At 40.5% G+C, this 24,022-nt stretch overlaps 2 protein-coding genes across 14 annotated transcripts in view; one reads left to right on the top strand and one right to left on the bottom strand.

The window, feature by feature from the left end:
• Window positions 1-8: 8 nt before the first annotated feature.
• Window positions 9-23,497, top strand: EXOSC8 (exosome component 8). The gene is made up of 11 exons (XM_073342388.1): window positions 9-77; window positions 3,781-3,817; window positions 9,578-9,641; window positions 11,638-11,711; window positions 12,889-12,934; window positions 14,821-14,926; window positions 15,014-15,059; window positions 18,744-18,840; window positions 19,816-19,936; window positions 22,585-22,691; window positions 23,284-23,497. The coding sequence occupies exons 1-11, from the start codon at window positions 61-63 to the stop codon at window positions 23,397-23,399; spliced, it is 831 nt and encodes a 276-aa protein (XP_073198489.1). The 5' UTR covers window positions 9-60; the 3' UTR covers window positions 23,400-23,497.
• SUPT20H (SPT20 homolog, SAGA complex component) overlaps window positions 23,424-24,022 on the bottom strand; it is a 63,779-nt gene continuing 63,180 nt past the window's right edge. For all 13 annotated transcript variants that reach the window (XM_073342183.1, XM_073342316.1, XM_073342298.1 and 10 more), the window contains one exon: window positions 23,424-23,971. In XM_073342183.1, coding sequence (XP_073198284.1) covers window positions 23,834-23,971 — 138 coding nt within the window. In that variant the 3' untranslated portion in view covers window positions 23,424-23,833. The remainder of the gene's footprint in view (window positions 23,972-24,022) is intronic.

Here is a 24,022-nt window from a genome sequence, read left to right on the forward strand (position 1 = left end):
GGGGAGCGGAAGTGCGCTCCCGACCCCGGAAGTAGATCGCGCACGGGCGGAAGTGAGACTATGGCGGCCGGATTCAAGTAAGTGACTGGGCGACGCAGCTTCTGGTCCCGGCCTGGCATTCGCCCCTCCCCCTCCCGGGGGCCGGGCTGGCTCTGAGCCGGGCTCGCCTCTGGCCCCGGGGGGGGGGGGTCGATACAGCTGCCGGGCCCGGCGCCATCAGTCTCCTCAGCGGGGCTCTTCGCGGGAGCTGCGGCCCGGGGCGCTCTCAGCCCCCGACCTGGGCCGCGCGGGGAGCCGGGAACGCGGCCCGCGTCTGCCTGGAAGCTGCCCTGGGCCCAGGCCGCTGCCGAGCCCTCCGGCCCGGCGATGGCCGCAGGTGCCAGGCTGTGGGTGGGTTTAGCCTTCAGCTGGACCGACCCGCTGCCTGCTCGTAACGTGCCGTGCCCAGAGCTCTGCCAGGCCAGAGTCTGGGAACTGGCTGCTGTCAGGAGCGGCTCCCCCGCTTGGAAGTGGGGGCGGGAGAGAAACACACCGCCTAGGAAACTCCCCTCTCGCCCCTACCTTCCCCTGGCAGAGCTGATCCACTTGTTATTGGTGATCGTGGAAATCGAGCGGCTAAGGGCATGTGTCCTGCATGCACTTGGCACATGTGTAATTTTATGCATGTGAGAAATCCCAGTGAGTTCACTGGGGCTCCCCATATACAGAGTATGATGCTTGTGCAGAATTGTAATTTGTGGCCCTTACTCTCTATTAGACAATCAACATTTAATTTGTCCCTCTCAAGTTTTTTGTTGTATTTGTTTGTTGTGTATTTTTTATTCCATCCAAATTTATCTGTATTCTAAAACTAAAAGCTTAGTTCAGAGGCAGTTAAAGCTATTAAGGTTTTGGGTCAGTAATAGGAACGTGCCCTTTAACAGACAGGCAGTGTCCAGTTAAGGGGAGAGACCAGCCCCTACCTCGCTACACCCCTCTCAGATTATCCACTTTCAACGCAACGTTGCAGTCTACCAGAGAAAAGTTCCTTCTGCTTCAAGGAGTTACAGAAATACACTATTCTTCCCATGTTCATCAGCCTTGTAGCATAACTCACACCCATAACTGCTGTCTCATACTTTTGCCAAAAAGCATTTAATTCCCAGTAATATTGACCCTGGATATGAAATATTTTGGGGCGGAAGTGAGATGGCAGGTTAAGGTTTATGTTTGGCTTTATTTTTAAAGTGAGAGCTAATCTTAACCAGCTAAGGTGTTTTGAAACATGTGGATCTCTGTCTATGCCAGAGCAAAAGTCTTGGTGGAAGTCATAATAACTATAATCTCTTCCTAATCAAAACAAGGCCGAGGTATTAAAGTTGCTGGAGTGGAGGGATCCATCAGGAGACAGAGGAAAAAGAAAAGGAGTACTTGTGGCACCTTAGTGACTAGCCAATTTATTTGAGCATAAGCTTTCGTGAGCTACATCCGATGAAGTGAGCTGTAGCTCACGAAAGCTTATGCTCAGATAAATTGGTTAGTCTCTAAGGTGCCACAAGTACTCCTTTTCTTTTTGTGAATACAGACTAACACGGCTGTTACTCTGAAACCAGTTAGAGGAAAGTGGGTGTTAAGTGTAAGGACTGGTTGGACAAGGAGTCTGTTCCTAGGCATTTGGGGGAAGGTTCTTTCTGCATTGACCAAACTATCTTTTGCTTCTCCCGTGTCTCACAATCAATTAAATGGGGCATAGTAGCATTTCCTGAGACAGTGAGGAATTGCCCTTATGTCCATGCTAGTTGGGAATATCTCAAGGAACACCAACAGGGATTAACATTACCCTTGTGCTTGTAAATTGTCAGAATTATGTCGAGTTTATGTTGTCTTGGAAAACGTAATGAAAGTTCTCACTCTTAGTTATCATTTCCATGACTTTTCTCCAAAAATCTTTGTTTGAACAAAACCTGGGAAGGCCTTGTGCCAAAGATTAACTTCTCTCCTGGAAATGTCATTTTAATGTCTCTGATGTTAGTGTCATAACAGTTTGTGGCTGTGGAACATTCTGTCTTAGTTTCTGTGTTCTCTGTCTTAGCAACTCTCTGATTTGAAAAATTGTGTCATCAGAAGGGCTATGCAGAAAACAGCCTGCAGCATTAAATTCTATTTTAAAAATGCGGTTGTCGTACTACATACATTGGTGTATTTGTAACGTCTATGAAGAGAACGATTATTTATTTATGCTCCGAATAAACATAGGTAGATGTAGGATAACTTGAATTCTTTAATTTTACATTTATCTTAAATTTGGTTAAGGAAATATATTTGTGTTGTAAAGAAAGGCCCTGAGAAGCAAAGTAGAGGGAAGGCCTTGAAAATAAGAAGTGATAAGGCCAGAAGGAATAAAGTAGGGAGGATGTCTGGTTGAAAGAATAACCAATGGGATAAGGGGAAGTTTCTCAAAAGAAGATCCTCTGACCAGTAGGGGTGACTGCAGATGGTTTTAAATCAAGTAAAGAGAATCTATCTTAAAACGAGCCAACACAGCCCTTCACCAACCCACACACCAGCGTTAAAGCCTATGTGAACCCAGGTGCAATGGGAAAACTGTTGGACAGCAAGAAGGCGGGGAGGAAAGCCCTTGGGAAGACAGGAGGTTGTAAATTTCATCTGACTGGAAATAAGGGTGAACTGTCTCAGATTTTACTTCAGCTGAAAACCAGTAATTGGCAATGACATTTCTTTGTTAAAGGGCATAAAAATAAGCTTTTAAAGGGTTCATTGCTAATACCTACCTGACCATGTTACAGCCAACCAATATGGGTTTAAGCACTGGGGTTAGCTCATTTGTAAGTATATTGATCAAATGCTTATAAATGATTTGTTACTATTTGGATGTAGTAAATTGCTTAGTATTTAGGCTTTTTAGGCATGGTTAGACCAACTACATATTGGTCTTTGGATTTAATAAGGAATTCATGGTTAAATTGGTTTTTAATTTCCAATATTAATAATTTCAAGTATTATTAATACCAACAGTAGAGTAATGTGTGAATCAAAAATCAGATTTCAATATGTTATACACATTTTACAATAGGGCTCTGAGAATTTAGATTGTAAGCTCTTCAGGTATCAAATAATAATACAAAGGTGACACCACACTGAAAATTTTAAAAAGTGGTAATTTTTGAAGCAGTCACGTTCTGTATGCATAAGCCAATTAATCATCAAACTAACCTGAAAAATTCAAATACTATGTACATTTTAATTTGCAACATTTCTTAAAAAATATTTAACACACCTATCTCAATCAGCTCTCTTATGTAGCCATAACTATGGTATTGCTACCAACTCCATCATAATATTAGCTTTTACAGATTCTCAGTTTTCAAGCTAAGATTTTTTATGTATGCAGTTACATTAGCTGCAGTAAAGGGTGGGTTTTGTTGTGGGATGAAAGAGTAAAGTATCTCTCTTTCTCCCATTTTCCAAACTTCACTCTTTCTAACCTTTTTTCAAAGCCCTTGCCACGAGGCAACCATCCCTCCGGAACCTATGAGTTCTGGTGTCAAAATGATCAGAAAGAACACTGTAGAGGGCTCTCGTCTTTCTGAAGTTGGCACTCACTTGGCTAATGTGCTGTCTCCACAGCATTGTCAGCCAAGGAACAAAAACAGAGCTTGACTCTGAAACACAGATGCCCACTGAGTAACGTTTGCTTTTCTTTTCTGCTAGAGTTTAGGTAGCCATTTACTTTGTAAAACAGATTATGCATATGAATTTTAAATTTTGTGTCTGTTTTAGAACTGTGGAACCTTTGGAATATTACAGGCGATTTTTGGTGAGTAAAGCATCATGTATACATCAGTTAAATAGATTTAGAATATATTTTTCTCGTACAGCTACTGTACCTCTGTTGCTATTCTCTTTAAATTACACATAAACTCCAATGGGGTTTTGTTTTTCCTTAAAGCCTTTCGTAGAAGAAAATCTTTCAGACTCTTCAGGACAGGGACTTTTTATTCTATGGCTGTGATCCTGTGAGTGCTTTTGTACATGTGACTAGTTTCACCGGCCTCAAAGGGACTGCTAAGTGCATAAAGTTAGATGTGCTTAAGTGCATACAGGATTGAGGCCTTGGTTTGTACAGTGCCTTGCACAATGGGAGACCAACCAGGGTGGTGGCTTTTAGGCGCTACCAAAATACAAATAATATCACTGACTGTGTCCTTGGAAAAGACAAATTCTGAGTCTACATTAATAATGCATATTAAACAAAAGATAATAGAAGATAATAAGATGATAAGTAACAGAAAGGATTTGTCAAGAACAAATCATGTCAAACCAACCTAATAGCTTTCTTAACAAAAAGAACAGGAGTACTTGTGGCACCTTAGAGACTAACAAATTTATTAGAACATAAGCTTTCATCGGATGCATAGAGTGGAACATATAGTAAGAAGATATATATCTATCTATCTATATATACACACACACATACAGAGAAGGTGGAAGTTGCCATACAAACTGTAAGAGGCTAATTAATTAAGATGAGCTATTATCAGCAGGAGAAAAAAACTTTTGTAGTGTACTTCCTCACACCTTGTCAACTGTCTAAATGAGCCATCTTGATTATCACTACAAAAGTTTTTTTCTCCTGCTGATAATAGCTCATCTTAATTAATTAGCCTTTTACAGTTTGTATGGCAACTTCCACCTTCTCTGTATGTATATATATATCTTCTTACTATATGTTCCATTCTATGCATCTGATGAAGTGAGCTGTAGCCCACGAAAGCTTATGCTTTATTAAATTTGTTAGTCTCTAAGGTGCCACAAGTACTTCTGTTCTTTTTGCGGATACAGACTAACACGGCTGCTACTTTGAAACCTTTTTTTAACAGGGTAACAAGCCTTCTGGGAAGAGGTAGATGTGGTATATCTTGACTTTAGTAAGGCTTTTGATACTATCTCGTATGACAGGCTCATAAACAAACTAGGGAAATGCAACTAAATGGAGCTACTATAAGGTGGGTGCATAACTGCCTGGAAAACTGTTTCCAGAGAGTAGTTATCAGTGGTTCACAGTCAAGCTGCCAGGGCATATTGAGTGGGGTCCCGCAGGGATCAGTTCTGGGTCCAGTTCTGTTCAGTATCTTCATCAGTGATTTAGATAATGGCATAGAGAGTAGTCCTATAAAGTTTGCGGACAGTACCAAGCTGGGAGAAGTTGAAAGTGCTTTGGAAGAAAGGATTAAAATCCCAAATAATGTGGACAAAGTGGAGAAATGATTTGAAGTAAATAGAATGAAATTCCATAAGGACAAATGCAAAGTACTCCACTTAGGAAGGAACAATCAGTTGAGCACATGCAAAATGGGAAATGACTGCCTAGGAAGGAGTACTGCAGAAAGGGATCTGGGGGTCGTAGTAGATCATAAGCTAAACTGAGTCAACAGTGAAACACTCTTGCAAAAAAAACCAGCAAACATCATTCTGGGATGTATTAGCAGGAGTGTTGTAAGCAAGACACGAGAAGTAAGACTTTTGCTATACTCTGTGCTGATTAGGCCTCATCTGATGTATTGTGTCCAGTTCTGGGTGCCACATTTAAGGAAAGAGGTGGACAAATTGGAGAAAGTTCAGAGAAGAGCAACAAAAATTATTAAAGATCTAGAAAACCTGACCTATGAGGGCAAATTGAAAAAAATGTATTTGTTTAGTCTGGAGAAGACTGAGAGGGGTTTACATAAAAGGTTGTTACAAGAAGGAGGGAGAAAAATTGTTCTCCTTTAAACTCTGGGGATAGGACAAGAAGCAATGGGCTTAAACTATAGAAAGGGTGGCTTAGTTGGAAAAAATTCCTAACTGTCAGGGTGGTTAATTGCCGGAATAAATTGCCTGGGGAGTTTGTGGAATCTGCATCACTGGAAATTTTTAAGAGCAGGTTAGATAAACACCTGTCAGGGATGGTCTAGATAATACTTAGTCCGGCCATGAGTGCAGGGGACTGGACTAGATGACCTCTTGAGGTTTCTTCCAGTCCTACGATTCTATGACTATATGCACCTCTGCAGCAACATCAAATAACAGGTAAGTCCAGAATGTCTGTGGTCAGTTTCAACCCCAGTAGATGTGGCTACAGAAGCAGAGTTTGGAGGCAGCATTTGTACGATAACTTGGGAATTATACTATAAACAAATACTATTAAAGTGATATATGTATTAATCAAGCCAATAATTCTTTAATTGTGAGAGGTTGTGATGAATGTGAGAATTTTGGTGGTAATCCATATGTATGCCTCAGTTTTCTTGTGTTCTTTGTGCTGCTGTACACTGAGTATAAAAGAAAAGGCATGCGGTGTTCGAAGCACATAGTTGTCTGATTGGAGACCAGATATATGAACATCATAAACTGAATAGAACTTACATATGTGACTTGTATTATTTGGAAGCAGAAGTTAGCAATTTCCCAGGAAAAACTAGTTTAGCACAGGGTGCTGATAAATACCAGGTTAAACCAGGAAACTGGGAAATATAAAATTATTATAGTATACAAATAAAAATGACTGAAAAATATTTACCATTATTGTTTGCAGCATTGTTGCACCACACAAAACAAAAGCCCAGTAGAGATTTCATGAGGCAATTATTCCTGTACACATGTTGACCACCCTCTTTCATCTAAAATACGCAGGAAAGAAATTGTCAACTGAACAAGAAGAAATTGCCAGGCTTTCTGGCATGTTTACTTGCATTTAAAGTAGAAGAAGCTCCGTATCCAAAATCAATGTTTTCATCCCATATCAAGGAAACAGCTTCCACTGTAACATGGTGGAAAAATCTGAAGAATGCTGATATTCCATCTGACCTCACAGACCTGGTGGTACAATTGCATCAGCATCCAGCAAGTCTCGCAAGCACAGAACAAACCTTTTCAACTTTGGTTACATCCATTCAAAATTGAGGAATAGATTTGGTCTATTCCCTAAGTCAAATTTGGTCTTCTGCTACAGAATGCTGTGTAGCCAAATGGACCTGGCCTGGTAGTTTGCTACTCTCTATGCTTCTGATTGCTTAATGCTTCAAACCTATAGCCTGCATGATTCATTTTCATATAATCTAATGTTTTTTACTTTTGTTTATATAATAGAGAAAACTGAAATATGAGTCATGACATGTATAACTTCCTTGAGGAAATGCTGAGCCAAAATGCATGCAGACATTCCAATGTTCAGTATTATAATTACATATGTTAGTATTATGCCCACTGCAGTTTACTTTTTATTTGTACAGCCCTAGTTAATTTTAGAATCTGCTGCCTTATGTGACCACAATTTGAATATGTAACTCAAGCTGAGTGTAATGTAGTGTGCATTAATGAAACCATTTTTAAAATAGAAAATGCCTTTAACTGGGACTAACTTGTTTTTCATGGGGTAGTAAAAATCCTGACTTAATGTGGTAAAACCCACTCCTGCTAAATGCCATCCCGTTGCTGCCTGGGAGAGACAATGGGAGCCTCAATGACCGTGACATTAACACTTAATGCCTGGGAAGCCGTACAGTTGGGGCTGTGAAACAAAGGCTAGACAGGTCTGAACAAAAACAGGTCTTAAGGTTGCTACTGTGAACAGAGGACACATGGATAGAGAGAACGGAGAGGGACATCAGTATCAAGGCATAGCAAAGCTATTGCTTCCACCAGTATATACTCTGTCTTAAGCTTACTTTTCCCACGCTAACCTAAAGACTCCAGATCCTGTATTCCAGGTTACCAATAAATGTTATCTTGGTTTTGGAAATTGCGCCTTGCTTCACTGCAGTTACTCACTGTTTTGCATTGCTCCCTAAGAAGAAAAAAGCCTTTCTGGAGTCTGATCTTGGTTGGATTTGCTTTGGAGAGCCTGGTGAGGAACTGGGTGCTAGAGCCTGAAGGCTCAGCGTAGGAAGTGTTCAGGCCATGTAGCCTCCCCTTGTGGAAAATTATGGGCCCCACAATAAAGGGAGCTATTTGAAGGCCTGTTCATAGCATGGACACTGTAAATCTGTAACAGATCTTCAGTATGTTCCACAGCAAGGGACAGTTTAGATGGTGAACCAACACCCTTTCTGATCCAATTTGTGTGTTCAGTTTATGTTGAGAAACATCTGAATAACTATGGTCACCTATGCAAATTGGTGAGGATTTTTACCAAACCTTCCCCAGGAAGTGGGGTGCAAGGGTCGGGAGGATTTTGGGGGGAAAGACGTGTCCAAACTACATTTCCCAGTAAACCCAGATAAAGTTTGGTGGTGGCAGTGGAAATCCAAGGGTAAAATAATTTTGTACCTTGGGGAAGTTTTAACCTAAGCTGGTAAAAGTAAGCTTAGGAGGTTTTCATGCAGGTCCTCACATCTGTACCCTAGAGTTCAGAGTGAGCTGTAGCTCACGAAAGCTTATGCTCAAATAAATTGGTTAGTCTCTAATGTGCCACAAGTACTCCTTTTCTTTTTGCTGAATAACTATGTGATTGGCTTTTCTGAACTTGGGCCCTGTTTAGATTTCTAAAGTATTTTCATCTTAAAAGATCAGCAATGGAAAAAAAAGTTTAGTTACAAAAATTAAACAATGCAAACATTTGGAAAATTTCATTCAAGATTATCAATGAATATTTCTTCTCAAGTTGGCTCTGGGTCCTGAAAAATTAGTTGGCCTTTTTGATGATATCAGACCTCTGACTCAGTTTCTTATAGTGTCACAAAATTCACAGATTGCCACTATATTCATAACAATTTACTGATTGCTTTGTCACTGCACCACTGATAGGAGGTATTGCTTTTGTTGCCGAATGTCCTAAATAGCTGTAGGAAGGCACATAGTACTTGGCCTTGAGATGCTTTTTCCTGCTGGACTATAAAGTTTTTAAAGTACCATATATACTCGTTCATTACCCCGTTCGTTTATAAGACGACCCCCCCCAAGATGGATAGGTAAAAATAGTAAAAGCTGATTGACCCTTTCATAAGCCGACCCTATATTTTAGGGGTTGGCAAACTTTGGCTCCTGGCCCATCAGGGTAAGCCGTTGGTGGGTCAGGACATTTTGTTTACCTGGAGCGTTCACAGGCACGGAGCCCCTCAGCTCCCGGTGGCTGTGGTTCGCCATTCCCAGCCGCCACTTCCCGCAGCTCCCTTTGGCTGGGAATGGCGAACCGTGGCCACAGGGAACTGAGGGGCTCCATGCCTGCAGATGCTCCAGGAAAACAAAACGACAGAGTGTTAGATATTCAATTCAATGATTTCATAGAGTTTAAAATCATCAAATTTTGGTGCAGACCAGTTTATAAGCCCACCTCCGCTCTTTGATGCATCAACTTTTTACCAAAAATATTTGGTTTATGAACGAGTATATACGGTAACTAAGTTTTGGGCCTGTAACCCAGATCACACTAAATTAGACCAGAAAGCTCACCAGCACACAAATCTTTGAGTTTATCCTAGTGGTCTTGTCATTGCAAATTCCCATTTGAAGATAAACACAACTTTATCATTATATACTCTTGATTGTGTAACATCATGAAAATGTCATTTAACTTGAATTGTGTAATGTTTATGTTTAGAAAGAAAACTGCCGACCTGATGGAAGGGAGCTAGGTGAATTCAGAACAACCACTGTCAACATAGGTAAGTGTTTAACGTTGGGAAGTGCTGGTGACTGAATCGAATGGAGTCAGTTTTTATACCTGGAGTCTTTAATGAATGGCTGATCTATTTCCACAGAGCTTGATTTCAGAACAACCAGGGCTGACATTCTGTGTTGCACCTCAAAGAGTCCAGGGATAGTTTTAAACCATTGTTGCACCCTCTCACTCCGGAGCTACTCAGTGACACCCCAGTTGATCCCCCAAAGCATAGTTTAAACAGCCATGGGTGGCTGTCTAAATTAAAGTAGCTTCCCTATCTGCCTCTGGGCCACAGCATTTCCCTGAATCACTGTGGTACCATTCCCAATTAGCTGCTCCTGCCTCCAGCACTGATTCTAAGACACCCCTATATCAGGACTTGCACAGGTGTGTCAGAAGGTGCTTTATGGCTTTCACAGTTCATACATTGGGGGAATTCTTCCTGATCATGGCATTTAGAACCCTTCTGTGCTGCTTTGGCCATTTTACCTGGCATAAAGGTAAATTTTCATCTACTAAAGTTTTGACTATTCCTAATTTAGAAAAAATGAATACTTTAGAACTTGATAATTAAAATAGAAATATAAAAAATGCATTAGAGAATTAAAAACATGATTAAATATAATTTCTGTATATATCAACTCAAATTTAAGTTTAGCCAAAAAAAAAAAAGAAAAAGCCCTTACCTTTTGCAAGGTGAACTGAAGCTTTTTATGGGTAAGTGCCAAAAACCAAATAGGACATTCCATCATTATGTACTTTTAAACCAATTTTTTTGTCTCATTTATTAAATAATTAACAAATGACAAGTCTAAAATATATTTATTTAGTGGTGCATTTCCCATTCTTTCCGTGTAGTGAGAAGTTTGCCACTTTGCTTTGGCAAAAAGCAAATTAAGCCCCACAATGTGCCCCTCCTGCCAAATTGTAGTGCTTAAAGCAAAATGTGGTTCCCCGATGGTGGAAATCAAATTGCATTCTTTAGCAAAATTGCCAGTTTCTCCTGCCTGGCCATCTGGCTTCACCCCTATGGTCTCTTTCACTTACTTTCTCTTTATTGTTCTCTCCATGTTATGTGTGCATGCACTCTGTCCACTTCTCTGCCTGCTCTATTTCCATCATGGCTTACACATTTCTACCCACTTTCTCCTTTATTCATTACCCCTCCTTTGGGGGGATGCTCCCTTTTCTTCTGTCCTTCCTTTCATGAATTTGCTCTCACACCCAGTTCTTCTTTGTGGTTCTCCTTCCATTCTTCCTATAATCTCCTGCTATATATGCAACTCCTATACTACTGAGTCTGCTCTGTTCATCACTTTCCCCAATGTCCTAACATCGGCTGGAATGGAAAGTGCTTTTTTTTTAATAAGTACTCTGCTGGATATTCTTAGCACATTCAGGCTACAGCAGTTTCCCAATAAGAATATGATAAGGCAGGGAATGGAAAACAAATAAGCAGTGCTAAACTAACAGATCTTGCAACCCCTTACTTGGACAAATGTCCTTCCTCATAAGAGTAGCCCCAATAACTTCACTAGCAGACTGCTGAAAGATCTTTGTTTTGCCTCACAAAACTGGAAGGGAATTTAGGTGATAGGGAACTGGACCAGAGGGGAAATACAAGGTAACCTTGTCAGTAAAACAGGTAAGATAGGAGAAAATACTGGTATGTGCATTTTAATTTATAATATAAATTCAGCAGTCTGTGAAGATATCATGGTTTCTCACAGAATCAAGTAGAAAAGCAGCATAAAAAAGTCTTCATATTATATTTGAAAAGTTCTGGGTAATCTAGTACTTTGAATCTCTTGTAGGGACATATTCCACTTACCCTTGGAATTCCCAAACATTTAAAACACACCATGTATCATGTCATTTAGTCTAAGCGAGTGGTATGGAAGCTAAAACTGGTAACTGACAGTGTGAAGATGGATATTAAGTTAAAGAGCTTTCTGTGGTAGCAGACTGAGATTTTATCAAACGTGTTCTCTTTTCAGGTTCAATTACTACTGCAGATGGCTCTGCCCTGGTGAAGTTAGGAAATACTACTGTAATTTGTGGCATTAAAGCGGTATGTTTACTTTTTTTGAGATGGAGAAATAATAGTTAAGACTATGTTTTAGTCACGGGTATTTTTAGTAAAAGTCATGGACAGGTCACAGGCAGTAAACAGCGTGGCCTGGGACCCCTGCTGGTGCTGGGGCAGCGGGGAGGAGGTTGTCGGGGCTGGCAGGCTCCCTACCCCGCTCTGCGGCTCCCTGAAGTGGCGACATCTCTCAGCTGCTGGGTGGAGGTGTAGCCAGACAGCTCTGTGTGCTGCCTCTGCCCCGAGTGCCGGCTCCGCAGCTCCCATTGGCCGGGAACCACGGCCAATGGGAGCTGTGGGGGGCAGTGCCTGCAGGCAGAATTCAGAGTGCAGAGCTCTTTGGCTGCACCTCCCTCTTGGAACTGAGGGATGTCACTGCTTCTGGGGAGCACCCCTGAGGTAAGTGCTGTCCAGAGTCCTCACCCCCTCCTGTGCCCTAGCCCTGAGCCTGCCCTCCTCCGCCCCCAAACTCCTGCTGCCCCTGGGGGCCGGGGTGGGAAGGGGACAGGCTGGTGGCTGCTGCCGAAGTCACAGAAAGTCATGGAATTTGTGACTTCCATGACCTCCGTGACAAACGACGCAGCCTTAATAATAGTTAATGTAAAGATAAAGCCCCTACTTATTAAATTGAAATCGATACGCCTGTCAAATACACGTACATTTTTTTCACAGGAGTTATTTTGAGGATTGAAGATTACAGGTAGATTTGGACAAAGGAATTAGGGTACAATCAAGAGAGAGAGGTGTGTGCGTGCGTGCATTGTTGTTTGTGTAAAGAGTTGTTTGGCTCTTCTTAAAGAAAACAAAGACCTTATTTTTGTGTATTAATTATTTAGTTTTTGTGGTGATTAATGAGCATTGATAATGAAACAAATCCTCTTCTTTCAAGGGAGATGTTAATAAATATAGCTGTGGAAAACCCAGTTATAATAGTCTTTAACATAAAACAACAAGCAATTCATTGAAGAAGTGATCATAAGTAGAGTAGCTGGAAAATCTAGCTTGGTTTATGAAAGCATTTTGGGCAGACAAACCTTTGAGCCCTTGTGGAAATAGGATTTGTAAATTGTATTTAACATCTTTTAAAAAGTCTTTTCAAACCAGTTTGTAGATACAAAGCTTTTGTTCCCCCTGAGTTTTGTTGTTGTTTTTGGTTTTATAGGAGTTTGCAGAACCCCCAGCACAGTCCACTAATAAGGGATATATTGGTAAGTTTTAGAGCTTTGTCAGTTTTCTGCCTTTTTAGAAAAAAAAACAGCGTTAGTTATTTCAGTTAAATGCTTTTAGTGATTGGGAAGAATCTGGTGTAGTAGATGTTTAAAACAAATAAATCACATTAAATAATTGCATTACAATGCACAGAACCAGTTTAGTAAGATGACACATGGGAACTGGCCTTTTTAGAGGTAGGTGACAGGTTAGCTAAGGAGTACTAGTTATGGGATTGAGGGTTTCTAGCAGCAGCACAAGGCAGAGGCACAAGGTGGGATTTGCTCTGCCTTCCGCATGTGAGAAACCTCTCCTCATGGAAACTGCCTTTTCACTGCCAATTCCAGCCCCAACTACCATGAAACAATGGGAGGTCAAAGCAAGATATCTGAGGAGACAGGTAGGTGAGCCAGAGAACTCACCTACCTGTCTCCTCAGATACTTCGTTGTGGGTGAGATTGTTGTGGCAGTGGAAGGTGAGGTCTGATGATTCAGGAAGGGCTGCAATAAATTGTATGTTCCCTTGTGTCTTGATAATGTCCAAGAAAAAAATTGGCTTGACTTCAAAAATGGTGAGAGGGAAGTATAAAAATGAGACTTCTGCTGAAATTGAGTCTAACTAACTAGGGATGGTCCTGATGTAGGCCCTGATCCTGGAAGGGATCTTTGCAGGCGGACCCTTATTTCCATATGGAGTTCCAGTGAAATAAATGGGGTCCACTTTTGAGCATCGCTTTGTGAGAATGAGGATTTACATTATAAAAAGGTGGTTTAGATGTGATGTCTTTGGGGAATTTACTAGATTGTGTTCTCAGTTTTCTGTGATTGTTCTGAAATATTTTTTTGCTTCTTTTATGTCCAAAATGGCAAATTTGGGCAGTTAATAAAAGGAAATGTGTCATACCAGGAAAATCAGACTCCTGGAATGAAAAGATTAGAATTGTTGTTTATCTAATTACGGATATTAAGAAATAATTTGTGGTTCATGATCTACATAGCAGGACCTCAGGTAAAATGCTTTAATTTACTGTAGCTAGGAGTATATCTTTATTTCATTCTGTAAATGTAAATGCTATTTTATGAAACACTGACTAATAAATGATCTGTACCCTGCATCATATATCACTTTGTGTAATTTTGGAAGAAAAATCATGCAGACCAGTGTTCCCTCTAATTTTTTACATCCATGTGTGGAATGAATTTTGTTATGTGCACCAATATGGAGGTGATGTGTGACACATCACCTCCATATTGGTGCACACAACAAAATTCTTGTGGTGGGGGTGGGACCGAGAGGTTCGGTGTGCGGGAGAGGGCTCAGGGTTGGGTGCAAGGGGTTGGGTGCAGGGGGTGAGGGCTCTGGCTAGGGGTGTAGACTCTGGGGTGGGGCTGGGGATGAGGGGTGCAGGCTGTCCCAGGCTTGGGGTGCAGGCTGTCCCGGGCCCGTGATGGGAGAGAGGACTCCCCCCAGCCCTCTCGCTGCAGCAGCTCGGGGCCGGAGGAGAGGCGCCTCTCCCTGGCTGCAGCAGCTTCATCTGGGCCACGGGAGGGGCTCCTCTCCCCTGGCTGCAGCAAGTCCAGGGCAGGTCTGTGTTGGGGCCGTGGGAGGGGCACTTCTCTCCCAGCCATGGCAGGTCCGTTCTGGGGGAGAGGCATCTCTCCCTGTCTCAGCCCTGAGCAGGGCTTAATAGGCAGCTGCGTGGCCACGCAGCTTAGAGGGAACTTAGATGTAGACTTGATTAATGTTAACAATTCATGGTCTTGGCTTTCATTTGAAATGCATGGCACTAATTAAGACCATAAAACGCTTGTATGCATTTTTATTATTATAACAGACTGTATTTTTTCTTTGTTTAGTTCATAACTAAATATTTTTGATTTCTAGTTCCGAATGTGGATCTACCACCCCTCTGTTCATCAAGATTTCGCCCCGGACCTCCTGGGGAAGAGGCTCAAGCAGCTAGCCAGTTCATTGCAGATGTGATTGAAAAGTGAGACCCACTATAACACAGTTCAATTATGAACACAGTTATGGGGAAGAATTTTATTTCTTAATTTTCTGTGTCATTTTGTTTTAGTTCAGAAATAATAATGAAAGAAGATCTGTGCATTGCAAATGGCAAGGTAAGAAAAGGTTTGGTGTTAATGGCAATGTCTCAGAGTAAAGGGGGATAATCATTTGTTAACAGGTTTCAAGAAAACCCTTCAGCTTTTGGGCTACTATTCTTATTTTTTGTTAATTTTGGTACCTGCACACTCTTTGGGTTACATCCAAGTATAAGGTCTGCGTGATCTGATTACGGAAATCAATATCGATGGGTGTATCAACTATATTTTTGAAAACATTATGCTGTTTATGCAACTCCTAGAATGCTAAGTACTTTCTTGGTTTGTAGTGTTTGATTCAAGAACTCATTGCAAAAGCATGTCTTTAAACCCAAGAGCTTAGTAAGATACAAAGAAGGAACGGGTGATGATATGGATAACTCGAGTGTCCAGAGATAAAATAGCTAATGCAGAAGAAAAATTTTGAAAGGGTTTAAACCAGAATTAGGATGAGATCGTCACAAGGGGAAGATTATCCTACATCTGTGCACTGTGAGATTTGTGTTCCTTCTTTGAAGCATCTGGTGCTGAGAGACAGGATACTGAAGCTGGTGGACTGCTGGTCCGATCCAGTATGGCATCCTGTTTGTCATCAGAGTCCATATAAAACTACTTTGTCTTCCCTGCTTTTGTAGTAGGAATTTACTGTCTTTTTGAAGCTCTGGATCTTGCATTTAGTAAAAACTATTAGGCCTGTCATGGGGGCACGGTGTGGCGAGTTGACTCAGTGCAAGGTTGGTACACTCCATCACACGGTCGACGGGATTCCCTGTTAAGTCAAACAATTGCGGTCGGAGGACTCAAGACCCCTGGCGGGGCCGAGCAACCAAGCAGTTCGTAGACCTTGACCTGGGGCAAAACAAACAGACAATACAGTGGAAGGGTTGGACCCTCTGGGAGGGCAGAGCAAATGCTCAGTCTGTCGCCGCTGAGCCTCCTGGCTGGGCTCTGACTCTGGGCAGGGTCGAGCAAATAATCAGTTTATATTGGGAGTCCCCAGTAGCCACGCCTTAATGGCAAGTGCAAGGGGGGGTGTAGGGGAACCCTACTCCATGGGTTCCAACCTATGAAGCTGTAAATTCCCTATTAAGGGTTCAAGCATTGGCTTCTAACTCATTCCCTCAGTCACTTCTTACCATAAGGCCCATCTCGGGCATTTCCTCTCCGCGTTCCTGTCAGTCTCCAGAGTCAGCTGATCAGGGTCCATGGTCCAGACAGCCTGGAAAGCAAACATCCTTCCTCTTCCTCAGTCAGCCCCGACTGAACTGGGCTGCCTCCTTTTATCTGTCCCTTTCACCTGGAGTATTCGCAACAGGGGCGAGGAAGCCTGGTCTCCTGGGCCCACAGTGATTAATCAGCCCCATTGGCCCAGTGTAGTGTTGATACACCCCGTCACTTGGCCAAATTTAGCAAAGCTGCAGGGAGGCATAAAGAATACACCTGTGGTGGGCCTGCCATGCTCGCTGCAAGCAAGGGTATATTCACCCTTTGGAGTTTGTTTTGACTAGGATTTAAAGGTGTGTTATCGGAAGTTATTAGCTAATGTTAACTAAAACTCCAGTGTGGACAAGACAGTGTAGATGTTTAAAACATGCTAAGCTGGTCAAGTTGAACCCTGGCTTTCTGTTTTTCATTGAAAACCTGAAAAATTTCCATGAAAGTTTTTGGGGAAAAAACAAAATTTTTCATGTTTCAAAAATATTTTTTGTTAAAAATACTTACAATTCTCCAGCCAGTTTTAAACCTGGGCATCACTTACTTTTCCTAGAGGGATGACAAGACCTTGAATTCCAACATGTGTGTTTTTGTTTTTCCTTTGAAAATAAGGAGGCATTTTGGATAGGGAACAGAAGAGGTCCATGTTGCAGCTTTGATCCACCTATCTTCAGTTCAGATTTTTGTACTGAAGTAATCTCTCTGTTGTCCTACTTTTTAAACTTAATTATAAATGCCTTTTTTCCATGTTTAACTGCCACTCATACTAGTGGTCAGCAAACTTTATTTCAAACTGCAGATCCAATGCTCACGGAGGACTGACAGGCTAGATTTGGCTTGTGGACTGTTAAATTTAGGGCCTTACCATTTTTGTGGCTGTGAAGAACACGTCATGGACCATGAAATAAGCACTTCCCCATGAAATCCAATGTCCCCTTGTTCCTAGGAGTGCCCCAGCAAAGGGGGCTCCTAGCTCCGGCTGGGCTGGGGAAGGACAGGACTTGTCCATTCCCTGCACTGCCAGGCTGGGGGACTAGACCCATCTCTGGTTGCCTCCCCTTGCTGCAGGATGCTCTGGAACTGGACAGCAGCCCCAGAGATTCCTGCAGCTGGAGGAGGCTTGTAGAGTTAGATCCAATCTTCCCTGTGCTGCTCAAAGCGCCCCAGCAAAGGGGGCTCCTAGCTGCTAGTCTGGGTAGGGCTCTGGCAGGACAGGACTTGCTCTTTCCCTGCAGGGTGCTCTTGGGTCTCTCTCCCAGCTGCAGATAGCTCCGCACCCTCTCATCCCCACTCTGTCCAGCTCTGAAGGCAGCACAGAAGTGAGGGTGGTACTCCCATGACCAATGTTCCCTCTAATTTTTGACAGGCTGTGTGTGCAAAAAATTTCTTCTTTGCAAATTTTTGAAGCAGAGTTCAAATTTGTGCGCCATGAAGCAAATGCGCCCAAGCAAGTAAAATGCTTATACATTTAAAAAGTTTTAATTTGCAATTTGTGATAATAGTTTTACACCATGTTATTTTATAAATGTCATTTTTAAATAGTTAGAAAAAGGAAATTTAACCTCCTTTCCCTTTCCCGCCATTGCCAGTTAGTAGAATCTGCCAGTTAGTAGATGGCGGGTGAACAATGTCAAAAGTCACCCGTAAATGATATTTCGGCCTGACGCCGATGTAGTATTTCATTTTTTGTGCGCGCGGTTTCTCGCCGTGTACGCGGGGTTTAGGATCTGTGTGCGTGTGCACACGCATACAGCTTAGAGGGAACAGTGCCCACAATCCTCCACGGTTACACCACCTTGAAATTTCAGATTTAAACATCTGAAAACGTGATTTTTACCAATTTTCAAATCCTATGGCTGTGAAATTAACCACAATAGACCATGAATTTGGTAGGGCCCTAGTTATGTTTAATAGCTCAAGTGTAAAAAGTCCATATATATTTTTTTTGGTGACATAAAAATATGAATTGAATTTCTCACCCATGGTTTTCTAGTGGAGGCAGAAGTCATTCTCTTTGTTGATAAAATACAATACAGTGGCTGACTACAGATGGCTATCTGCACATAAATAACTCCTTTTAAAAAACTGGACTTTTTCTGTGGTGACCATAATGCAGAAATGTGTGTGATGTTCTTTGCTGCCCACTTGGTAAAATTGCTTCCTCAGCCACTTCTTAGCAATATCAATCCTAATGATCTGGAAATGTGAAAATATATTGACTGTTTCTCACCAGCAAAATTAATATTTTGTTAAAATCCATCTTCTTGGAGTAGAGCATATGGGAACAGGTGAGGCTTTTGATCAGAAGAGCCATCTAAATTGCTATGCGTAGTGAATTGGGTGGGGGGAGCTAAGAGGCCATGTATTCATATTTGTTGTTAAAGGATCAGAAGATGTGTATTACCATTGGCTTGTAAGCTGAATTAGTGTGATACTGGCAGTTCGAAGGATATATCAGATCTCACATGTACAAACTTTGTTTCTTAGCTTTCTTGGGTTCTATACTGTGATTTCATATGCTTGGACTATGATGGAAACATTTTGGATGCCTGCACATTTGCTTTGTTAGCAGCTTTAAAAAATGGTAAGTGTCCTATAACACACAATTGTTAAGCAAATTACATTCATGGGATAAATGTGTTAGTAGGAATCTGAATCATGGTGAACAGTCTGTTGCTGATTTTAATTTCCCCAAAACCAGAATATGTCAGCAGTTAAACCCCCCATCTTTTTATTGAACTACTGAAGCTATAATACAAAGAAGAAATATGTCACTAAATTGATGTCAAAGTTTTGTATACATGTTGTTGATCAGGCTGTAAGCTACCTTGCTTACATATGCTTCTTGCACATTGTATTAATCTATTATAGGACTGAGAGCCATTCCACCAGATAGGTTAGTTTTTCAGAGCAATGGTATTTGTCTTCAGCGTACCAGAAGTTTGGACACTCCACTACTGATCATAAGCAAAATTGTAATTTCAGTACACCAACATCTAAATGAAGTGATACCTGTTCGCGTTATTTAGTGTAGGGAAACTAAGTATTTAATCACTTATATTTTGTGTGATGCAAACAGGAGATATTTAGAAGTTATTAACATGTTCACATTTATAATTGAAGAGATCACAAAAGCAGGATCATAGAGGAGTAGAGAGATGTGATGTAGTGATAGGAAAAAGACATGCTATTGTGTGGGGGTTTTTTTTTGTTCAGTGTGGTTCAGCTAATGTACTTATCATGTAGAAAGTGCCATTATGGTGTGTGTGTTTTAATTTCCAATTTATTTTTTTTACAACTGATCGTTTATACTTGACTGACTCTGAACAAAATAATGGGCTCAAAAAGGATGAGTGGCATCTGTTATTTTTGCAGAAAACAGGTACCCCATATTGTCTGATTTGGGACCTGCACTCTATAGGAATTGCAGTTGCTCAGCCCCATAGAGATTGATGGATGTTAACATAGAACAGTTCATAAAGAATTCCTTTGGGGATAAAGCCCAAATTATCTTCAGCTAGTTTAATATCATACAATTAATTGGCCTCTTCTCTTTCAGTACAGTTGCCAACAGTTACTATAAATGAAGAAACTGGTTTGGCAGAAGTTGATTTAAAACAGACAAATCCTTTGAATATCAGAAAGCATCCAGTTGCTACATCGTTTGCTGTATTTGACGAGTAAGTTGGTAACTGTATCAAATGTACATATATTTTGTAAATTGTTTAGTGACACACACACTGGTGAAAAACTGACACTGTTGCCAAGAAGCTGTGGTGGCAAAATCCTCATGCAGTTATGTCAGTGCACCTCATGGACCAACCAGACTTTTCAGCTACTCTAATTCAGGGCTGATTATGTTGAACTGTTACATAGTTTTATAATATGAACAAATGACCACCAGAACAAAATTAATACTACCAAATTTCGCCTGCAACTGAAGCCAGATTTGATCTCCAGATTTCACAGCTTAGTCATATTGGAAAGTATTTTAATATTGAAATGTACTTGAGAGGTGTAGCTTCATGATGTTGTTGTATTTATATACTTTTCATCCCAAAGGGCTTTACTTACACGAATCACTACATCCACTACTGAAACGCAAATACCTCTGGCTACATCTTGACAATTTTTCAATAGCTCATAACAGTTCACAACAGTTTCAGGACAGAAAGTAAAGAACTTATCCAGGGATAGACATAGATGGAATGTAATTACTCAAATTAAAATTTGGCCAACTCTCCAAGTTAACGTCCTTAGATCTAAAAGGGTTGCATGTTGTCAGGCTCTTTATTTTTAAATCTGTCTGAAAGACTTCTTCCTTGAAATCTTTCTTGTTTTTTCACTAAAATAGCAGGATTGGGGTACAAGTGGTTCCCCAGGCCAGACTTTGCCTCTTGGGTTGTGGCCTCTTTGAGTTTTGTTGTCACCAGCACTTGCTAATTGTTATAGCCCACATATCTCTGGCAAGCCCAGAATTAGAGAGGCCCTTAATTCCCAAAGGGTAAATGTAAAGTCTGTTTCACTCTTCAGGGATTCATCTGCTATGAATTACTTGTAGACTGTTTTCTGTTACTTCAGGCCCTCGCATCTTTTTGGCAGTAGTAAAATGGAAATGTGTTAGCTTCTAAGTATAACAACTACCAGAGAAGAAAGGTTCTAAAACTAGCTGGCAAGCAGTGCTGATAGTTTGCTGCATCTCTTTCACTAGCCACAGTCAACAGAAATGTATCTTTCTGTTTGTCCTCTCGAAAATATTTACAGGCAGCTCCTTAATATTGTTAAGGTGGGGAGCAAGGTGGGAGTGACGAGGGTTGGTAACCTGGTATACAACTATCTCCAGCAAGAACTCTTCGGATGAAAGGCAGTGTGCGCAAAGCAGTAATAACTCTTAGGCGTGTGTGCCATTGCACAAAAACAGCAACTGGAAAAGCGACACTGGAAAAAATGAACAATGACAGAACCTCCTACCTTCCCTTCATTGAAATCCTCTCATGTAGAACAAGCAAATGTTTTTGCAGGTTTCCCTCCTCAGTTACCTGGGGGGAGGGAGGGAGCAGGTACCCTTGGTTAGGGGGTTTATGTACTGAGATTGAGTTGTTCTGTTCATTACTTTATGAAAGTTCAGGTAACTGCTTGTCCTCTTTTGATGATGCCGATAATATGAAAAACATTACCAAATTATAGAACTCACCACTTCTTAAAAATTAGTTGTAAGTAACGTAGAATAAATGCATTCCCTTGGCAGTTTCACTGTATTTAGTATATCAAATTTAAATTACATTGACTTTAAAATACACTTTTTTTGAACAGTGTGGAATTGGGAATTCGCACCAGACATTCCCAATAATATTTGCACTGTTGTTTATAAACATTTTGCACGTTCAAAAAGGTTGTACTAAGGAATGTTTAAGGGTTTTCGTAAAAAGCTGACATATGTCATCTTGTCCCATTGACTCCTCTGTGAACTTTTATTATTTGTCTCTGTATCTGTCCATTGTAGTATAGATTTCTAAAGGACTAAATGGTTCCAACAATTTTTATTGTAGAATAAAGGATATTTAGCATAATTTAATAATTTAGTCAATTTTCCCTTTAAAATATTATGAATTTTACACTATTTGCTGTGGAAAAAACTAATTTGGGGTCTTGAGAAATCAATAGCTTTCATCGCAGGGGTAATATTTTTGATCGCTTCCTTGATTGAACAGTGTAGTAGATCAAAATACAGTCCTTGATTTTCTTTCAAAGAGTTCACTAAAAATAAATATACATACAAATAAGACAAATGGGTTTTGTAAGTACATCTATAGCAAACGGAAATAATGGTGTTTTCACTTAGTTTTCTGTGAACGGTAAACAATCTTATAGCATGTAGTCACCATTTTAAAAGATTTGTTTTACAACAATTCTAAACTTTTACTGTCTGTTACTGTAGTAGCTGTTTTAGTGCTGCAAATTGTAGTTTCCTGATTAGGGCATAAATTTTTAAAACCTCTAAATTTAAATTTTATTTCTATTTACAAACCCTCAAACACCCAATTGAGTTCAACATTGAAGTTCAGTAAGGGTTTGCCTTCTCCCCATGTTCTTTAAATTAGGGCATCCTGACGACAGAACAGTGGACGTTTATAGAATACTTCCAGAGGTACTATATTCAGCTAAAAAACAACTCCATATAAATAAAACCTTTTAAAAAGTTAGCCTAAATGACCCTGGCCAAATTCATCTTAGATGAACCTTTTCCTATCTGATTGTTTTGTATGTGAAGATCCAGTAACTTGTACACAAACATCCCACCCACCTCTGGATTCTCTTCTTTTAAAAGCACAATACTCATTGTTGATCCGACGGCAGAAGAGGAGGACCTGGCAACTGGAACGGTAACCATTGTAATGGATGAAGAAGGCAGACTATGTTCTGTTCATAAGCCAGGTACTTTGCAAAATTACTGCAAGTTCATTTGACAGGCAGCAAATTTAAAATTAAACAGTTGGAATCAAATTCTATCTACAGTTGGCTGTTATTTCAGTAGTACATGCTACATAGTAATATTATTGGCCTTTAGCATGTAGCGCCATCTTAATACCATACCTGTGTCGGACAGTGCTCTCAAAACAAGTAACATTTTCCTTCACTTAGTTGAACTATTTCTTAAATGAACGTTACTACTGCAGTCTTCTTAAAAATAATCTACAGGATTGCATTTTGCAAGAGTTGGTGTGGTTGCTGCAATAAATAACCTTTTCCTTGAACAAATCATCTTCATGACTTGTTTAGACATACTTGTTGCAGAGGTTGGATCTTGAACCGAGGTCTTCTATTGTGCTAGTAAGATTTGATATTTAAAGTAAAACAAGTTTCTTAAGGAGAATCGCAAACTAGACCACCCTGATTCTTAAACAGTAAAGTAACCCCCATGACTGAAAGGTTTTAGTGTTTCCATTTGATAAAAATTTTAAAGAAAACAAAATGGAAAACAAAGCTACTATTTTCAATTTTGGGGGATCCCCCCCTCTTTTTTTAGGTGGAAGTGGCCTAACAGCAGCAAAACTTCAAGACTGTATCACTCGGGCCGTTACAAGACACAAAGAAGTGAAGAAGCTGATAAATAAAGTGATAAAAAGCATAAAACCAAAATAAACATACAGCAAGGTCTCTTCAAAATGGATTTGTAAAAATTGTATTTGTTAGAGTGTTCACCAACCTTTTATACTAAATAAACAGATATTAATACTACATTTACAAAGTTCATATTTTCTAAAATGTATCACCCTTATACTATGTACAGTGCTGCTGAATGGTAAAAAATACAAGGTTAAAACATTTTGTTAAAAATATGAAGTGACTTGCAAAAAAACAAACCCTAGCTTTTTGTTAGATGAAATTCCTATTTTCCATAGAGTTGGCTTCCCGATACAGTTTATACTTATCGGCGTTACTTCAAAAATTCATTTTCCCATGAGTCATTTCAAACACTGATTTGATTTTCATTTTTTTTTTGAGCTTTCTTTAAAAAAAAAAAAATTTAAAATCACTTCTGCGTCTATTTTATTTAAATATAAACCCCCCAAGACTCAGGACTTTGGAGGGGTCGGTGTGCCTCTTTTCCTTTTACTTTTGGACTGGCTGCCTGAATGTTGCTGGTGTCGTAGCTGAGCTGCTTGTGCTGTTGCTGCTGCCATAGCCATTTGATGCTGCAAGAATCGCAACTGCTGCCGTGGGGGAGAAGGGAAAGGAAAAAAAAGCTTGTTACATTAAATTTA

This window comes from Lepidochelys kempii, chromosome 1 (genome assembly GCF_965140265.1).
Source record: "Lepidochelys kempii isolate rLepKem1 chromosome 1, rLepKem1.hap2, whole genome shotgun sequence".
Classification (NCBI taxonomy): Eukaryota; Metazoa; Chordata; order Testudines; family Cheloniidae; genus Lepidochelys; species Lepidochelys kempii.